Source organism: Scatophagus argus, chromosome 10, assembly GCF_020382885.2.
Source record: "Scatophagus argus isolate fScaArg1 chromosome 10, fScaArg1.pri, whole genome shotgun sequence".
Lineage (NCBI taxonomy): Eukaryota > Metazoa > Chordata > Actinopteri > Scatophagidae > Scatophagus > Scatophagus argus.
In genome coordinates this window covers 11,134,908-11,153,253 of record NC_058502.1, presented here as the reverse complement: position 1 = coordinate 11,153,253, position 18,346 = coordinate 11,134,908, and the positions used below count along the sequence as shown (strand labels likewise).

At 41.8% G+C, this 18,346-nt stretch overlaps 1 protein-coding gene across 1 annotated transcript; it reads left to right on the top strand.

The window, feature by feature from the left end:
• The first annotated feature begins 51 nt into the window (after window positions 1-51).
• LOC124065896 (PDZ domain-containing protein 7-like) lies at window positions 52-18,346 on the top strand. The gene is made up of 16 exons (XM_046401789.1): window positions 52-862; window positions 1,287-2,025; window positions 3,102-3,239; window positions 3,375-3,549; window positions 3,995-4,171; window positions 4,780-4,927; window positions 6,283-6,343; window positions 6,917-7,444; window positions 8,767-8,922; window positions 10,214-10,386; window positions 11,093-11,184; window positions 11,275-11,366; window positions 11,506-11,574; window positions 12,919-13,584; window positions 13,932-14,032; window positions 16,904-18,346. Exons 2-16 carry the CDS (start codon window positions 1,854-1,856, stop codon window positions 17,078-17,080), a joined length of 2,925 nt encoding a protein of 974 aa, XP_046257745.1. The 5' UTR covers window positions 52-862; window positions 1,287-1,853; the 3' UTR covers window positions 17,081-18,346.

Here is an 18,346-nt window from a genome sequence, read left to right as displayed (position 1 = left end):
CCTCCAAGAATTTCTGAGAGTTATCAGAGAACGGAATTTAGATGGCTAAAATACGGCAAAAACATAATTATGATTTCGAATAATTATGTTGTGCTAGAGGAATATGTATAATTTAGGTCACAGCATGCAGCTACTGCAATCCTCTCATTTTTACTGACATTTATAATATATTCCTTTCCAAAATGTGCTATGAAATAAGAGTTTTTCTTTTCTTTTCACGATAGGAAGTCTTAAAATGTTAAATTAATTATTTTGGAGAAATAAGATTCTATGTTTCACTATATTTACACTAATCAACAAGCAGATAAATAGAAAAAAATGAACCAGACCTCCTAAAAAACATGCTCAAAGTCAATGTTTATATTGATTTCATCTATTTATTGACCAGTTAATTAGATAGCTACATAGATGTTGTAATTAAACAACCGCTGACCACCGGGTGGGGTTGTTTACCCATCTCAGGGGCATGATGAAGGCAGCCAGGGAGATTCTCAGCTCGATTTTTCCACACACACACACACACACACACACACGTCTCTGCAGTTTTACTGAAAAATATGGGCTTTATTACCACATTTATAACACGGTTTTACCCGAGGACAAACAGCATGTGGCTTGAGAGAAGACTCGAGTCGGTGTTATGTTAGTGCAATTAGTGCACTTAATCATCACCCAGTCCAGCGCTAATGACCGCACAGCTGCAGGGGCTTATGTAAAAGGCTTACACCTCCTAAGACAATAATGGTCGCTAGGAGAACAAATGAGGTGGCACTTAATACTCCGGATGTGTCCGATAATGCGTCAGTGAGGCGGACAAGTGAGCGCCTGTCCGAGTTCATGCGGCACAACATGGACACAGCAGGTAACGCTCATGTCACACTTTGATTGGTTTAAACGCAGTGTCATGGTGTTATAAGTGTTTCACGGGCGATTTGTAGCGTTTCACGATGCAAGGTATCAGCAGGAACATCTTTGGACTGAAGCAAGACGCGTTAAAGTTGACCGACAATGTCAACAAGTAGGGCAGTAGTTAAATTTGTGAATAGTTGATGATCAACTGTTCCAAAACTAAGCCACTTGTTTCCTGTCTCTTAGACGCTGTCCATGGTGCTGATTGAGCAGCAGTGAAATTCAAAGAGAGCACGTTAAATATATGACATTTTTATTTCATTGTGTTCAAGATCCCGGGTTATAGGTCGTAACTGAGTCAAATGAGGAAGTTTTATTATCCCGTTTGAAACCTCTGAGAGCGCATTACTCATCGCAGCATATTCTTTTCTCAGCAGATATCCATTTAATTAAACATGACCCGAGGGGAATCACCATGCACTGCTGACTTCTCTGCAGACAGGCCGGCAGCCTCTCAGCGGAAGCAGGTGGGAAACAGGAACCATAGGCTCGATGGAGATGGATCCAGAAGCCACAGAAAACAAGTGGATTATACCAGCTTCTTGAACGAGCAAGGAAAATTAGGATTTCATTTCAGTCATGGAATGCTATTTTGCACCACCATTTTTAAAGGAGTGTATGGTTGTTAGCTCAGTTTTTCTATTTCATATTCCTCCCTGTGGATCTTAGATTTTTTATCAAGTTTTGTTTATAGTGTGACATTGGTTTCAGTGAAGATCAGGGATGTTACCTACAGCTTCATAAGTTGCCTGCTCCAGTGGGGACCAACTTCAATGTTTTATCATCTAGTCTGGACCAGCAGGTGCAAGAAAATCCACTTCCCTGCTACACCTGTCCCCCACGTCCCTTCCACAGACCCCAGGCTGCACCTCATCCATCTTGACAGCAGACCCCAGATCTCCTCCTGTCTGGATGACTAAGGGAAGAACTGCCAGACACATAGCATGGCTCGCTCCCCTCACCCCTCTGGCTGGAGGGAGATGACAAATGGAGGGGGGAACCCTGGGGGTTCCCACAGAACCACACGCTACATGATACAGAGACAGCACCACCAGCACAGACGCAGGTCCTCCTCACCAATGGGACGGGTCATTCTCATCAATGCACCCGTTGATGGTGAGTTTAGGACACAACAGTGTCCTCTGTTGACATGGCAACACACACATGGTGCCACTGGTAGCAAGGCCAAGTTTGGATTAGAGTTTAGAGAAAAATCTGTATCTGATTATTAAAAAAACCAAAAAAACTTCAAACTTCATTTTGTCAGTGTATTTTTTACATACACCGAAATTCTTCCTCTGCATTTAACCCATCACTGATTGAAACACACACACACATGCAATGTGCAGTGAAACACACAGGAGCAATGGGCTGCCATGTCAGGTGCCCAGGGAGCAATTGGGGGTGGGTGTTAAGCACCTTGCTCAAGAGCACATCAGCCAATTAATGGAATGGGGGGCATTGATCAATCACTCCACCACACCAGTTCAGGGTGGACCAGTGACCCTCAGTCACAAGCCGCTTCTCAAACCACTAGGCCACGGCTGCCCCCATTAATACAATATACTGTAGGTACAAGAGCTGGCATGATTATTTGATTAATTATCAGTCAATCAGCAGAGAATTAATCAGCAACAATTCTGATAGTAAGTAAAAATACCAATATAATGCAGTAGTTGTGGTTCCTCAAATGTAATTTTTGCTGGTTTTCTCAGTTTCCATGAAAGTTATCTGAATATCTTTGGGTTTTATACTCATAAGCAGATGAAACAAACAATATGAAACACTGGTAACTTGTGATGGACATTTTTCATTGTTTTCCTACATTTATAGATGAACCAATTCATCAGCTAATTAAGAGAAATAAATAGCAGATTAATTGATGATGAAAATAATCATTTTAGTTTAGTTGCATCCCTAGTAGATACAACACAGGTACGCATGAATGTCTCAGTGACTTAAGATCATATTAAATATTAATGCAACATCTTTGCAAACATCTTAATGTTTCAGTACTCTACCCACAGTAATTGATGAAATGGATTTGTAGAAAACTTTCTATATTGTTTATCAAGAAGTTCTACAAATTTTCAATCAGTTTTGATTTTTTAGATGTAATTTTTTTTTCATGTCTGCCCAAATCCACTCAGTAGTTGGCTGTCACCGTGTTTTGTGATTTTTTGTGTTTGCAGGAGGGGACGACAGTGAGGACATTCACACAGTGACAGTAGATAAGAGTCCAGATGGGCGTCTGGGTTTCAGTGTCCGTGGGGGCTCTGAACATGGACTCGGCATATTTGTCAGCAAGGTGGAGGATGACAGCTCTGCAGGTTAGGATGAAGTGTGTGTGTTTCACTGTGATGGCAAGCTTATTTTTCAGTGTGTTTACATCTGGGCAGGCAGTCTTCTGTTTCCATGTGGCATTTACTCTCGTGCATCACGCTGAGTTCCACCTGTGTTTGCAGCACAAGCTGGGCTGACTGTTGGTGATAAGCTGGTGGAGGTGAATGGGGTCAGCTTGGAGAGCATCACCATGAGCAGCGCTGTGAAGGTCCTGACGGGCAACAACAGGCTGAGGATGGTGGTGAGACGGGTGGGAAAGATCCCTGGCATCCGCTACTCCAAGGAAAAGACCACATGGTGAGTCCAACGTTGCCGAGGTGCTGCCTTGTACAGGTTGTGTCAGTATGAAAAAGGGTGCCAAAAATGTTGTCCTACATCTAATCTACAATTAAATATTTACACTGTGTGGTTTATTTAACAAATGTACTAAACAGTAACTGTATATTATGACTGTATATATGGACCACAACCTTGTTATTACCACCAATGACCTTTACATGGCTCTTGTTTTGGTAGGTCTTGTCACTTGACTGCACCTCACACTGGTTATCTTTCCTTTTGGACACACTGTATCTTGGTTTCATGTGGCAGCAGTGGATGGATTACTACTGTGACCTTTATGGCTATTTGATTAACCGATACTGACAGGCTTGAGCTCAGAGGAGAAACAGAAAGCAGCATGTGAGTGTTTTCTCTTGTGCATGTATGATTTTTTTTTGCATATGTGTGTGTGTGTGTGTAGGGTCGATCTAATTCACCGGCGAATGGTGGTGGAGGAGAGTGGCCGCACACCATCAGAGGCCAGTTCAGACAGCGCTCTCCGCAGGATCGTCCATCTCTTCACCACCTCAGATGACTACTGTCTGGGCTTCAACATCAGAGGAGGCAAAGAGTTTGGACTGGGAATTTATGTTTCTAAGTATGAACCAAGTGTAGTTTAAAACACATTCATCTAATGTTTTTTGTTTGACGCCTAAAAGAGGCCATCGGTGTTGGATAAATAAAATTATTCAGGGTGGTGCAGTGTGTGTGCACGTGGCAGAATGCAGGTTCAACCCACCCTGCTTAAGAGTCCTTGAACAGGAAAGATGAAGGGGCAAATGAGAACTGAATCTTCCCACAGGAATTAAACATCACACTGTGATCTCATTCACACTTTTGTTTCTTCTGATTTTGCACGAGATCAAAGCAACCAGGCGTCATTTATCAGGCTGTGTTGAGTTCATTGCCACAGAAACAAAAGTTGTTCAAAAAACTGCTTTAATGAGTTCGCACTGTGAACAAGACAAATGAAGATGCTAGTGTTTAACACAGCACCACAGCATCCAGAACAAAAATTGAGTTTGATTAAATAAAGTCAAATAAATAGTGAATAAATTAAGAATATTATAATCAAATCTATGATATAAAAAAAATATATAAAAGTGTTGATATACAAATCATGTATGGCCATATACCGCAAGTGTCCACAGTTCAGGTCTCCTGTGTTTGTATGTATCTGGATATCGCCATAAATTTTGTCTTCAGGTTGGACCCAGGTGGTCTTGCAGAACAGCATGGCATCAAAATGGGCGATCAAATCCTCGCAGCCAATGGGGTCAGCTTTGATGACATCACCCACAGCAGTGCAGTCGAGGTCCTAAAGAGCCACACTCATGTCATGTTGACCATCAGGGTGAGATAAACTTGAGGTCAAATTTAAAGCTCCACTAATGAACGGTTTGTTTTGTATTAATAGGCAAAATAGATCAAATGAGTGTGTATGATGTGTAATGGTGAACTGACAGAGAAGGTTAAATAATGGCAGCTCCTCTCAGGAGGGGAGCACAGCAGAGCATACAGCTGGCTTACAGCCACTGAATTCCTCATGTGTCTCTGTGTATGCATGTATGTGTGTGAGGTCGCTCCACTTAACCTGTGTCATTTTTAGATAGTGGAATTGTTTTTGTGTGTATTAATGGGCATGTGGGTGTTGCACAATGTGTTTAAGTGTGTATGTGAGCTTTCTCAGCTCACTAACGTTGCTGCATGCTCATTTTACCCCCCTGATCTCAGGTTCCATGTGTGAGAAACAGCCAGGGCCGACGTTCATTATTCAAAGGCAGTCAGGGATCAGGTTATAATCACCAGAAAGCCTAATTTTATGTCTTCCTTCTGTGCTGTATGAGAGCCATTTGTGGGTCAGAGTCACATGTAGTGGACCAGGGTTAATTTTAGTTAGTAAACTTTGTTACACCTGGTGGAAAATTGTAGATGTAACCTTGATTGTCTTCTCTTCGACCTCAAGCTGTGTATTACTGAAACAATCCCTTACAATCGATTTGAGGGGCTATCAAAAACTAGTTCAAAAAGCAAATTGCCTCCCCTCTGGAAAACAAAACTTTGCATAGAGCAGTAGTTTCCAAACCTTTGTAAACATCTGCATCAATAATATTGAGTTTTTTACTTCATGGTGACCCATAATATATTTACATGCACCTTTTTCACATAAAATAACATGGATGTGTGCTGTAAATATTTACTAAAACTAACACTGATGTAACATATGTGACATACAGTGCATTAATTAACTTTAAGTTAGATAGTAGAAGCCTAAAAGGAGTCGACAGTTTTTCTAGGTTTTGTTGCTACTGAAGATATCTAAAAGAGCTCAATCTGTAGATCTGACACTGAGAAATGAATGTGTTTTGGGTATGAAAATGTCTGTCTGTCAATCAGTTAGCCACTCCAGTTTGGTGGATGGGCTGCCATTAAATTATGTATAGACATTAATGGTGCCCAATGATGACAATAAATCCTAATGAATGATCCTCCTCTTAAAGTTCATGTTTGTGGTTATGTGTGAGATATATCAACAATTAGTAGATGGATCGCCATGAAGTTTGAGACGGACATTTCAAGTTTACATTTTACTGTCTACTTACTTCACTAGCATTGAGGGTCACTAGCGTTAAGGGTAAAATCATGTGAAATTTCTAGTTTAAGCATTTATGTTCTTTCTGAATATTTTGTGTTTTTGCACGTCAACAGGAAGCAGGGAGATACCCTGCATACAAGGAGATGGTGGCAGAATATGGCTGGCTCGACAAATGTATGTTAACTATTCCACAAGTGTGTTTCTCACAAAATATGATTTTAGAAGTTAGTGATAGTGTTCAAGAAGAGTTTTAAAAGAGATGATGACTTAAATAGTGGTGTGAAAAGAATTACCTGCATTAAACTAAATACTGCAGACAAAATAATGACGACGGAGTTTTTCATTCTCATTTCTGTTTGCAAAGTCACTTGTTGGAGTCTTCTTTGAACACTGACATAAAAAAGGAACATGTGTCCTGCTTATACTAAGTTTCTTCACAGGACTCAAATTCCTTGTTTTTCAGTTTGATATGAGTACTTCTGAATGCAGCCAGGGATTAATCCAGTGTACTGAAAGGCAGCTCATTCATCTGGAACAGAGCACGACCTCACCTCTGGGTCAAGATCCGAACAAAGCACACAAGCAAAATAAGGAAATGAAACTCTGTGCAAATCTGTTTCACTGTGCAATCTGGCAGTTTTTGTGTGTCTTTTGCACAAATATATTAGTTTCATAAGGTTGCACAGTGACATTTTAAACACATGCTAATCCCCATACTTCATTCTAATTATGAACTGTCTTCCACAGTGGCCAATGGGGTTCCTGCGCCATCCTACCAAAGTTCAGACTCCAACTCATCCGCCTCCTCATTGTCCTCCAGCACCCCCCTCAGCTCCCTCAGTGGTCTCTCCCAGGTCCTTTTCCCTCCTGTTTTTGGCTCTGAGATGGTAGACGTCGCCATCTCCACAGAGGACCACTATCGACGTCCAAACAGCACAGAGCGAACTGCTGACACCGCCATACAGACTGACCTCCAACCTTCAAGCTTCCCAGAGCACCCATCGCCTAATGGGTTGTACCCTGGCAACCTTGTCGCCACAGAAACCAGCCGGACTGTGGGAACCACAGTGCTGCTGAAGGACACAGTCGTACGTGGGAAAGGCGAGGGACCATGGGAGATGGTAGGAGTTGAGGAAGGGGGGCTGGGGCGGACGAGGACGCTTTCATCGGGGTACCAGGAAGTAGCAAAACACTCACCTAAGACTGCAGCGCTGATGGCCCTGAGCAGACCACGAAAGCCAATCAGACGTTCCCAGAGCCACATCACAGCGTCAGGTGAGACCTGAGAGTGAAAGTGTGGATGTAAGGTTGTTTTGCAAATTTAGATTTAATATTAATTAAAGCAGTATAAGTTTTTTTTGGATTAGAGGTAGATGAATCAATGTAGATGGTTGGTCGTAATTCAAAGTACTGGTTAAATTTTGACCTGATGATGATGGTAGATGAAAAGTCAGAGGATCACCAAGTTCCAATTCATAGCAACAACAATACAAGGTATACTCTGTGTTGTGGTTGTTGATTACTGTGGCAGCATCATTCATCTCAGTTGAGAAACAAACCTTTCCAAAATTAGGGCCCAGTGAGTATTGCAACCACAGTCAGGTTCACCTCTTTATCTGATTTTTGTGACAGTACTTGCATTCACTGTGTAATGAGACCATCCCTTACACCCTCCAGAGAACCTTCTGCAGGGCATCAGTCACTTTAATGACTCCTCATCCTTCTGTCAATCCAGGAAGAAAACAAGAACATCCAAGGCTCCATGTGGCTGATTTAAACACCAGACAGAATTTGTCAGAGAGCACAAAGTTAATGCAGACTCAGAATGAATCACTGCCCTCTACTCTCTCTTGTTGTACCTTACTGAGAAATTAATTAGAACAAGCATATGGAGAAATAGCCATCCAAGCCTTGGTGGGGCTTTTGAGTTATTAGCCTTTCCTTTTCAATTCATTCTGCTCATCTATACCTCCAGGACATGGCAGGGATTTGGGCCAAAGCCCAGGGCTTATTGGACATTTGTTATGTAAGCTGGAGCACTTTGCTGTAGAGTCCTCAATAGATGGGAGTGTGTTCAGCTTGGTGTAGCTGCAATTCATCAGTATTACTGTGTTACTTTCCACAGTGGCAGATTTACTGCAGTGAACAGAGGATCTGACTGGAAGAGAAATGAACAGTCTGTACTCATAGCGGAGAGTGTGTATCACCCACTGTTACTGGCTAGCAGTTAAGCACGGAGCAGCCTAATGAAATATGTTTTCAATACCATACGCAGAGATGCAGAAAATCCCGTTCTTGCTGTGGTTTGACACCACTTTTGGATGTTTTTAGTATGAACAAGATACAACCACAGCAGAGATGACATGTGACTGCCCACTTTTGATTACTTAGATTAAGTTGAGTTTGTTTAGTTAGATTACTTGTTATTATTACTTATTTGTTATTTAGAGGGTCTGAGCAGATATCAGGCACAATGTTAAATATGTTAAAATCAGTAATTACATTTGGTTTGGGAAAAATGTATCTATCCTGACTACATATGTATGATGATTCTGAGGGACTGGACACTGTTTTGTCCCTCTTTTCCCCATCTTCAGAGGACAGACAAAAGAAGAAAAGGCAACAGAAGGAGAAGCGCTCGGCAGAAGGCAAACCCAGCCTGCAGCGTTCTAAGACCTTTGTCAACCTGTTATTTAAGAAAGACCGTAAAGACAAGGGCTGCTCCAAGTCACCATCTCATCATGCTGATGAAGGTGAGGGTGCTGTCACAGGGCAGTTTCTTTCCTGGCACATATTATGAAGAAGAATCAGCTTTATTACACACTTCTGCATTTGACCCATCCTTAGTTGAACACACACATGCGACACCTGGCAAATTACATGCAGTGAAACACACACAGGAGCAGTGTGCAGCATCAAGCACCCAGGGAGCATATTGGGGGGTTAAGTGCCTTGCTCAAGGGCACATCAGCTGGCTAAAGGAGGAGGGGGAGCATTTTCCGTATTAATCACACCCAAATTTTTCCTGCCCATCCAGTGGGGGAATCGAACCAGCGACCCTCCAATCACAAGCCGCTTCTCCAACCTCTAGGCCACAGCTGCCCCCACGCAACCTCCAAAGCAAAATGTTACCTAAGAGTTTGATTAAATTGCCTTTTTCTTTCACTTCTTTTATTACATTTGAATCTTGGAATAAATCAAGGCGATATGGGCATCAATTCAGAGATCTGGAACCAAAATACATAGTGTCCTGTCTCAGTTTGATACTTGTGCCATTTGGCCGTTCTCACAGAGAATGTTGCTCATTTCTTGGATTTCTTAAGTTTAATTCTGGCCATCAGTGGTGACAGGGGATGGGAACCTAAAAATATCACATAGATCTGAAATTATTCAGCTTTGGAACAGCCTTTCTGTGAAGATTTTTGGACTTTTAGAATGAACATCTTATGTTTTTGTCTTTATTTTGTATGATTAGTTCATTTTTTTCATTTTTCACAAATGTATCCTTGTGTGCATGGAAAGATGGTCCATTGATGTGTGGTACAAACCTAAATTACAATCACGTTGTCCCATAAAAAATTATCTCTAGGTGGAACTGGACTCATTTTTTAATTTTTTTGTTGATTTAAGAGCTACACTTTCATAAAAACTTTCAGTTCATCTGGAAGGATAATTATAAAAAGCTGTATCTGAGGAACATTGTTTTCTGCAAATTTCATTTATAGAGCTTGGGGCAGAAGACAAAGTTCTTTGCTTGCAGTGTTATGCCATATGCAAAGAGACTTGTGCTGACAGTTTTTCACGACCACAACAGTATTTGTGATGTTGTCCATGTGGTTGGCTACAACCATAGCAAAAATTTAGCATTACGTCTGCTGGTATCTTGAAGCCAAACTAATTAACATTTTGAAATGATTTACTTCTGTGTTAAATAATTTAATTTGATTCGAAAATTGTTGAAATCAGCGATCAGTAATATTTATAGGGTAATGATGCCATCTGCAGATATTCTTGTTTATTTCATTTTTCACATTAATTCCTTAGATAAGGCGCGAGGTCGTCCCTTCCAGCTCTTGACCTCCCCGAGGGAATCCCGTGCTGGGATTAAAGACAGCATCGTCCTGCCCCGACCTGAGACACTGCAGCACGTGGAGGACATGGCAAAGAAACTGCTCATCCATGATGAGGTGGTTGCTGTGATGAGACACTGTCGACGGGTGAGTTCCTGATCGGACGTGACCGTCTCTGACACCACAGTGACACTCGTTTGTTTTTAGCTCCCACTGAATGACAATCAGCTGGACTACTTATGGGTTTAAGTGTGCAGTATTGTTCCCTGTGTCGCTGTCTGTTCTTCAGTGATGTATGTGTTTGGCAGCAGCTGTGACAAAAGACAGATTTGGCCGATCACTCATGGCTCGGATCAAATATCAACTAACGTTTGATCTCCTTGTTTCGTTTGAGCCAACTCAAACTCCATCCAGTTTTAGGGGGTCATCTGACTGGCACTTTGCCTCCACTGTAAAAGACCAGTCAGAGCACAATACGACTTACCAGTTAATGCAGCAATTAAACACCAAAGACTGAAATCAGGGGAGTGTACTGGTGTCCTTGGAAAAGTAAATATTTAATAAGATAAGATAGGCCTTTATTAGTCCCCCACTGGGGAAATTCACAGTGTAAATGCATCATATCAGAAGACAGCCTAACTCCTAATCACGAAAATGTGCTCTCTTGTCTGGAGACAATTTGACATAAATATATTGCCTTTGGTCTGTGATTTTATGATTTTAACACCAGTTGTTAAAGAGTTACTCCTTACTGTTACAATCTGAATTAGACCTGTCTGTAAAGACAGCTACACAAGTTGGTTGCTCTTCTTCTACTCGACTAATCTTTGTGTGAAAAATTATATTCCCTCAGTTTTTGTCTGACAATGTGATTGAGGATTTAGTTCGCCCCCTTTTGGCAATCTTGGACAGGCCAGAGAAACTGCTACTACTAAGAGAAATAAGGTGAGATGAATATAGTATACGTAGTATAGTATATGCACAGATGTGCATGTGCGTTGATATAACTGACTGACTGATCACATCCTCCTGCAGAATGCTGATACCTACAACTGAGTTGGGTCGGTTTGACAGCATGGTCATGCCCTTTGAGCTGGAGGCGTACAACATACTCAAGAATCACTCTGGTACTCATGCGGCTTGACATAAATACACAATTTTCTGTTTGCACGAAAGAAACAAAAGAGTAAGACTGAAGTTAGAAAGAGAAGCAAAGAAATTTTTGTAAAATCATTGTTATATGTGTAGTTTTTTATTTCTTCTCAGTGCGTTCTCCAGCTCTGCGCTCCCCTCGCAGTGGAACCCCGCGGCGTCACCTCATCACCCCAGTCCCAGGTACATGGGATGCATCTCTCCGTTCCTAATCCTGTCGCCCTTTCTCTTTCTACTCCTCACCTCTTTCTTCTGACTCTGTACTGGCCTGTCTCTAATCCCAGAGGAATACGAGACACATGAGGGGCTTAAACCTGCTGGTCTTACTTTTCCTTCCTCACCTCACGTCTTTCCCGCCTCATCTTACATCACAGACCATATCCCATCCCTGTCATCCTGCACATACATACCCACCTCCCAGTCATCACACACACACTCATACACACACACACATCACCATGCTATCTCAGGTTTCCCATGCCTGCACTGAAGCAGAGGCTTGTGTTACATCTCTGCGGCCAACAGAAAGGACTGAGGCCTGCCTGTTTGGCCAGTGTGACACTTTGACAATACAGTACAAAGATGCTTTTAGCCTTTTCGTCATTCAAGAGTTACTGAGACACAATCAATACAGTCCCATTTTAGACTTACTGCAGCCATCTCACTTTCTGAAGTCACAGGTCAGGGATCACGCGGTCAGCGTTGTGAAAGCGGAGCACAGCTGAAAGGGCATCACTCAGTTATCAGTACTGTGTAAGCAAGAGATGCAGAATTAAAGACTTTTTTTGTCCAGTTGAATATCAGACTCCCTGACTTCACAATAAAACGGTGAAATAAACCTCAGCAAATAATAAAGAGGACACAGGCGCACTCCTGTTGCACTGATTTTTTTTATTGCTGTGCTAAGAAATTATAGATATAAAGTGACAGTAACATATCAAAATTCAGACCTCAGTGGTCAGGAGAGCATTTATTTTACACATCTGTCTTAGTCGTATCCTTATTTTAGGTGATGAAACCATGCTTCTGTTATCTTTGAGAATTAAGCCTTTTTTATTCTCTATGCTTTTAAACCAACATTTACATGTCAGTATATCAAAATATGATACAATCCATATTTTCTCATTCAGGCAGCTAAGTGCAAAATCATCTTGTCCTGATGTTTTCTTGACATCAAAAATTCAAGTATGTCATCTTTATACAGTAGAACCTTGTTGTTGTTATAGTGAGAGGAAGTAAACCTTGTGATGACAATACTGTAAGGTCATTTGGTACAAATTGAGCTTGTTTTATCCTCAATGTTTTACCTACCAAAGTTAGAGGTCAGGTTATGGTGTCCTACAGCACATGTGGCAATAACAATAGTTTGCCAAGCTTTTCGTGGCTCCAGAGGGGGAAAAAGGGAAAAAAAATCATGCAGTGTTGAGTAAGAAGTAGTAGTAATATTAGAAGTAGTAGTAATGGTGAGGTCAGAGTGGTGCAGAGTTTTTCAGTTTTGCTGAATTTCTTGTATTTATGCTTGTGCAGACTACAGGGGTGGGTTCCACCTCCAGCCGGTCCAGGACACACTGCAGCAGGGTCAGCTGATTGAAGAGTTGGAGAGATTACGTTTGTCCAGCCAGCAGTCAGGCCATTTGCCTCCAACTCGTGCCTTTGTCCCTCTGCTGGATGTACCTGTTGACAACTACACCTCCTCCACCATGCGCTCCCACTCCCTGAGCCCCTCAGCCACCCACAGCTCCATCCTCTTAGAAACCCTACACAGCACCCAACGTGGGCGCCAACCCCACCGCTCCCCAAACAGAAGAGAGAACGGGGCATCGAGGTATGATGAGGTCTCCTTGTTGTCGGTATCTGACCGATCAGATGTGGCTCCTGAACGAGGGAGGTCGCCTGTGAGGAACAGCCGTGGAAGAGCAAGAAGGGAGGCGAGTCCTGACAGCATAGATGGCAGACTGAGCAGGCAGGAGGGCTACACAGAGGTCAGCGTACGTGTTCCTTCGCAGCGATGGGGGAGGACACCCCTGGCTGATGTGTTTGAGCTCCAGAAAGACAAGAGTCCATCTACAGCCAGAGGGAGCAGTCAGGATCCAAACGAATATTCACAAAATGGTGTGAAAAGAAGAACAATTCTGCCAGCTGAGGAGTATGAAATCAACACTTTGACCATCTCCAAGGCTAAGCAGTCGCTGGGTGAGTACCACTCAGAAACACAGTGTTAAGCACTTTTAAATTTAAACTAAGTGTATTTTCAGGATATTCTAAAGTTAAAATGTTATTATTCACAATCTATTCTTAATCTGTTTGTTCAATGTGCTTTTCTAGTAAAAACGGACAAATTATTGTTGTAAAGCTGTCCATTTTGATGATTTCCCATATCCATTACATGACCAGTAGAGGTCAGGGCATCACTTTCTACTGATCTGGGAATTTGGGACACTTTAATGGGAGCTGAAAAAGACCAAAGAGAGTATATGCACTGTTAGATGAGTTAGAATACTGGAATCTGGTATTTTCAACCAATCCCCGTATGTTTACAGGTATTAGTATTTCTGGAGGCATTGAGTCCAGAGTCCAGCCCATGATAAAGATAGAGAAAATCTTCCCAGGAGGAGCTGCATCTACAAATGAGGCTCTGAAGGTGAGGAGTTACAGCAGAGGTAGGAAGAAACACCTCAGTGCATGGTAAAAATGGGTGTCAGCTGACTGGCAAAGAGCGAAAAAAAACATTGAAAAATTGCAATTAGCCTTGAAGTAAAATCTGAGAGAAGATGGTAAACAAGTCAAACGAAGTAATATTGAGTATGTACGTTTGTTTTGATCCTTCTGATCTTAAAGCACATTAGATGTCCAAACTGGATGGAGTGTATTGAAAGTACCTGTCAGACCATCCATCCTGTGGTTGGTTTTGCTATATGCATGTTGGTTGAAGGTGTGTAATGAGTAGTGAAGAGGAGATGAGTGGAGGGCCATCTCAAGTAGCACACTGCATCCATTATTGATGAGGTACACAGGTGCTAGTCTGCTAATGTATTGGTAATATATTGGTTGCACAGTAACTTAACAGTTGTCTGTAATCTTGGCCTTGTTCACGTAAACACACATGATACACACACTCATTCTTTACAGGTAACCACAGGCTAATTCTTGATCACTATCTCTTCTAAAAGAGAGACAATGATCTTTTGTAAAAATAGATAGTGGTCAGACAACACTAAAATATCTGAAAATTTATGTGTCAAGTCTGAATCAAAACGTATAAGAAATAAGTGTGTTTGTGTGGGGTTAATTTGCATGTGTTTCCTTACAGCTAGCTATCAACTGACACATGTTAGCCTAATGCCTGATTAAAGTGTCAAACATAGAGGGGATCCAGTATCTGCACAGCCTTTCAGATTCAAAGAACTTTCTTCTTACGGTCCTTGAACCCGCCAGTGCCTGCACTCACGGTCACACAAACACCACATAGACAGACACATGCTGTGTACACAGTCTTGGAACAAGAAGAACGTAAAGAAACAGAAGATATAAATCAAGAAAAAGCAAAAAAAATTAATAACAGAGCAACGAAAATGTATCATTTTCATAATCATAATGGTAACATGCTGATGTTTAGTGGGTTTACTATGAGTTCATGAGCTTAGTTTTGCATCATTTGCTAATTGGCAATAAACAGAACGCGCAGCTGAGTCTATGGGAGTGTGATTAGTTTTGCAAGTGTTTAGTCCTAAATGAAATTATGGGAGCATTTAAAGACAATAAGATAAAATTATTGCAGTTCTTCCTAGGGGAGGATAGATGTCTGACTTGAAATTTATGGTAGTTTATCCAATAGTTATAATAGTCAAGACATTTCACTACTAACCATGAATACCAATGTCATGGTGGCATTAAAGGAAAACACAGTCAGTTGGATTCATTCCCACTGGTAGCATCTGGTTATCTGTTGTTATCTGTGTTGTCTGTTGTCTCTGCTGCACACCTCACAACTAGACATGTCAACTCACCTCTATCGCCTCCCTGGCTCACCACTATCTCCCCCTCATTCTGCAGAAGGAAGTGAGACCAGTTCAGCTTTGTGTTAACATGCATCCTGTTTCCTTGATGATGATAACATATAATCAGTGGAGAATGTTGACTTGTGTCTTTCTCTGTGTGGTCGTACGTACACATGCTTTCCCGTTTATTACTCTGCCACTGGAAATCTGGACATGAGTGTGTCATGTGCCTGGATTTAAGTAGCTGTGCGAGAGGGTGTTGTAAATACTGCGATATGTGTCAGCTGAATGAACCTGCCTTTTCACTCTGTGGACTTGTGTGTCCAAAGACTTGGTTCACACACTTTCTTATTCTGTGAACAGTTTTCGTTGAAACTTGTAGAAATAGCTCTTATGAAAACTGTTGTTGATTATGCAGAGCAGCTGGACCCTAATTTATATATATATTTGAATATATTTGTTGATAGAGATTTCACTAACAATAAATACTACACAGAATCAACACTTCTCCTCTCCTTAGCTAAGTAATGTTGTTGAATTTATTTGTTATGGCCTGATAAACCACATTATCAAGGATTCACTGATCCTCCCGTGCAGGATGTAGTAGCTGTACAGTCTTACCGTGTTATTTTTGTATCATGAAGTGACGGCCATTGGCTACGAAAGAGGAATCCTCACGAATGCACTCGTAAATGGCTGCAAAGAGGATGCAGCAGATTAGGCTGTGATCTATTTGATTCAAATAAATTACTTTTCAAAAATGAAAAAGCACCTTTAATCTCCTCTTTGGTTAAATGGATCTAAATCTTTTGATACTGTTCTCACACAAGGCTATAATGTTATTGGTGAACACCAGACTGTGTGAAGAGCTGTAAGAAAACCTGTGAGGATAAACAAGCAGAATGGCCTGGTGCAGAACAGAGAAAGATCTATTTGTGTCTAATGACTGCAAAGGAAAAGGGAAAGGGGAACAAAAAGGTGATGCATGGAGATACAACAATGGCCGGTGGCCTTGCGTGTCTCTCTTATGTGTTGCTAACCTTCACTGAGGTTGAGCGCATGAGACAGGTGCATCCTCGGCAAACGGTGCTGACATCAGAGGAAGTTCCTCTCCTCGAGGCTCCAAAGTTTTGCCGCTCTCTCCTGCATCCCGCAGGAAACAGTGAGAAAACCATCCAGTGTGTGTGTGAGCGTGTGTGTGTTTGGACATGATTCAGTGTGGGTTCTTTTATTCAACAACCTTGTGCTGAAAGGGAAATGTTATATGTGCACTAGTGACGGCCTTCAGTGTGAATATATTAAAGTAACGGGAGAGCCCCAATTCTCTCTGGCATAAATCAGGTTCCCACTAAGGGACACGATCACTGCAGTTTTAGGGAAACTGTCTATAATGTTGCTCTGGAAAGAGACAGATTTCTGCAAAAAAGAGATAGAGACAGGGAGGAAAATGTACAAAGATATTTGAGTTTTGCACGTTAGGCTTTCTACCTTTGTTACTGTGTTTGCATTTGCAGGCAGGGTATGAACTGCTGTCTGTGGACGGCGAGAGTCTGCAGGGAGTGACACATCAGCACGCAGTGGATGCAATTCGTCGTGCGTTCAGCAACAAGGCCAAAGACCCGATGGTTTTTGTGGTCAAGGTCCCCAAGGTTGCTACCACCCACACCAGCCCCAGGAGATCTGATGACTAACCTCTGTGTGTTTCACAGCCAGGCTGCAGCCTGGGCTTGAAGGACACCGAATCCTGCAACTCCTGTGGGAGGGAATAAACTACAGGATTCACTCCAGAAGAAGAAATATGGGACAGGTAGCTCTACAGCTGTAGTGAAGAGGAATAGATGCTCAGAGGCATTTGCCCCGTGAAAGGCAGAGTTATGTCAGGAAACATGTCAGAGATAAAGGTGAACACACTGCAGTAGAGTTTTAAGATTGATGCAGTAGCTTATTTATTTATTGTTTTTTTAAATGATTTTATTGCATCAAAGGGCCCAAGCTGCAGTCAAACCCCTGCTGTAAGGACTCAGCCTTGGTGCATGGTGTGTGTGTGTGTGTGTGTACTCTGTCAGGTGAGCTACCAGGGCGCCCTGATACAGTAGCTCTTTCAGAAGGATAATGATGTTTATAAATCACTTTGCAACGATGAAATGTAAAATACCAGTACGAAACGTTGCAACTGTACAACTTTTAATAGTGTTTTTAGCAAACATTTTACTAAATGTATATATTGAACATTTAACTAGACAAAAAGTTGTATCTGTTTTATGATAAGACCTTGTGGTTCATGAACTCCTCCTTGGCTGAGATGGTGCCACTGTTTGAGACAACCTCGCTGTGACCTCTGAACACTGTCTGATTGTGGAGCCAGTGGTCTGCACTTTTCAGTTGGAGCATCTCAGTCCAGCCGCCTTGCACGCCTGCCAGAGGGAGATTACCCCAGCCTGTGTTACGAGATTTATAGATTTATACCCAGATTAAACCTCTGTATTATGTCAAAACTGATAGTTTGGGTTTAGTGGATGTCTGGGGGGATTATTACAAATTGCTGCTCAGTATTTTTTGCGCTGTGTTTTTCTGGCAGAAGTGCTTGTGCTCTGTAGCAATCCGCCACTTTAGAGGCTTAATTACACCATGCTGTGGACTGAGCTTATGCAGACATGTGGAGGAGTTGGAAAAACATGTCAATGAGAAATGCAGGACATGGAGGCCAGTGGCACAGTTTAAATCAAAGTAGGGTAGAGGAGATATGGACAGCAAGGTAACGGGAATATAGTGTGCATAGTGCCTTACTTCAGCAGTTTAATAAGTGCTTGAAAAGCTAAAGGTGAAATGTTTCAATTCAGACTTGCATTTAAATATAGAGATGAAACTGATTACATCTAACCCTTTGAATTATTTCAAGTACAGATATTTGAAGTTAATTCAATAAATGCTCAGTAAGTATACTTTGTTCTCCCTTG

Bases quoted from the DNA above. Each gene is read 5' to 3' on its own strand.
- LOC124065896 (XM_046401789.1), top strand. From the start codon at position 1,854: ATGGCTCGCTCCCCTCACCCCTCTGGCTGGAGGGAGATGACAAATGGA. The intron at 7,445-8,766 runs GTGAGACCTGAG...CCCCATCTTCAG, and splicing joins GAGCCACATCACAGCGTCAG to AGGACAGACAAAAGAAGAAA. The intron at 11,575-12,918 runs GTACATGGGATG...ATGCTTGTGCAG, and splicing joins CCTCATCACCCCAGTCCCAG to ACTACAGGGGTGGGTTCCAC.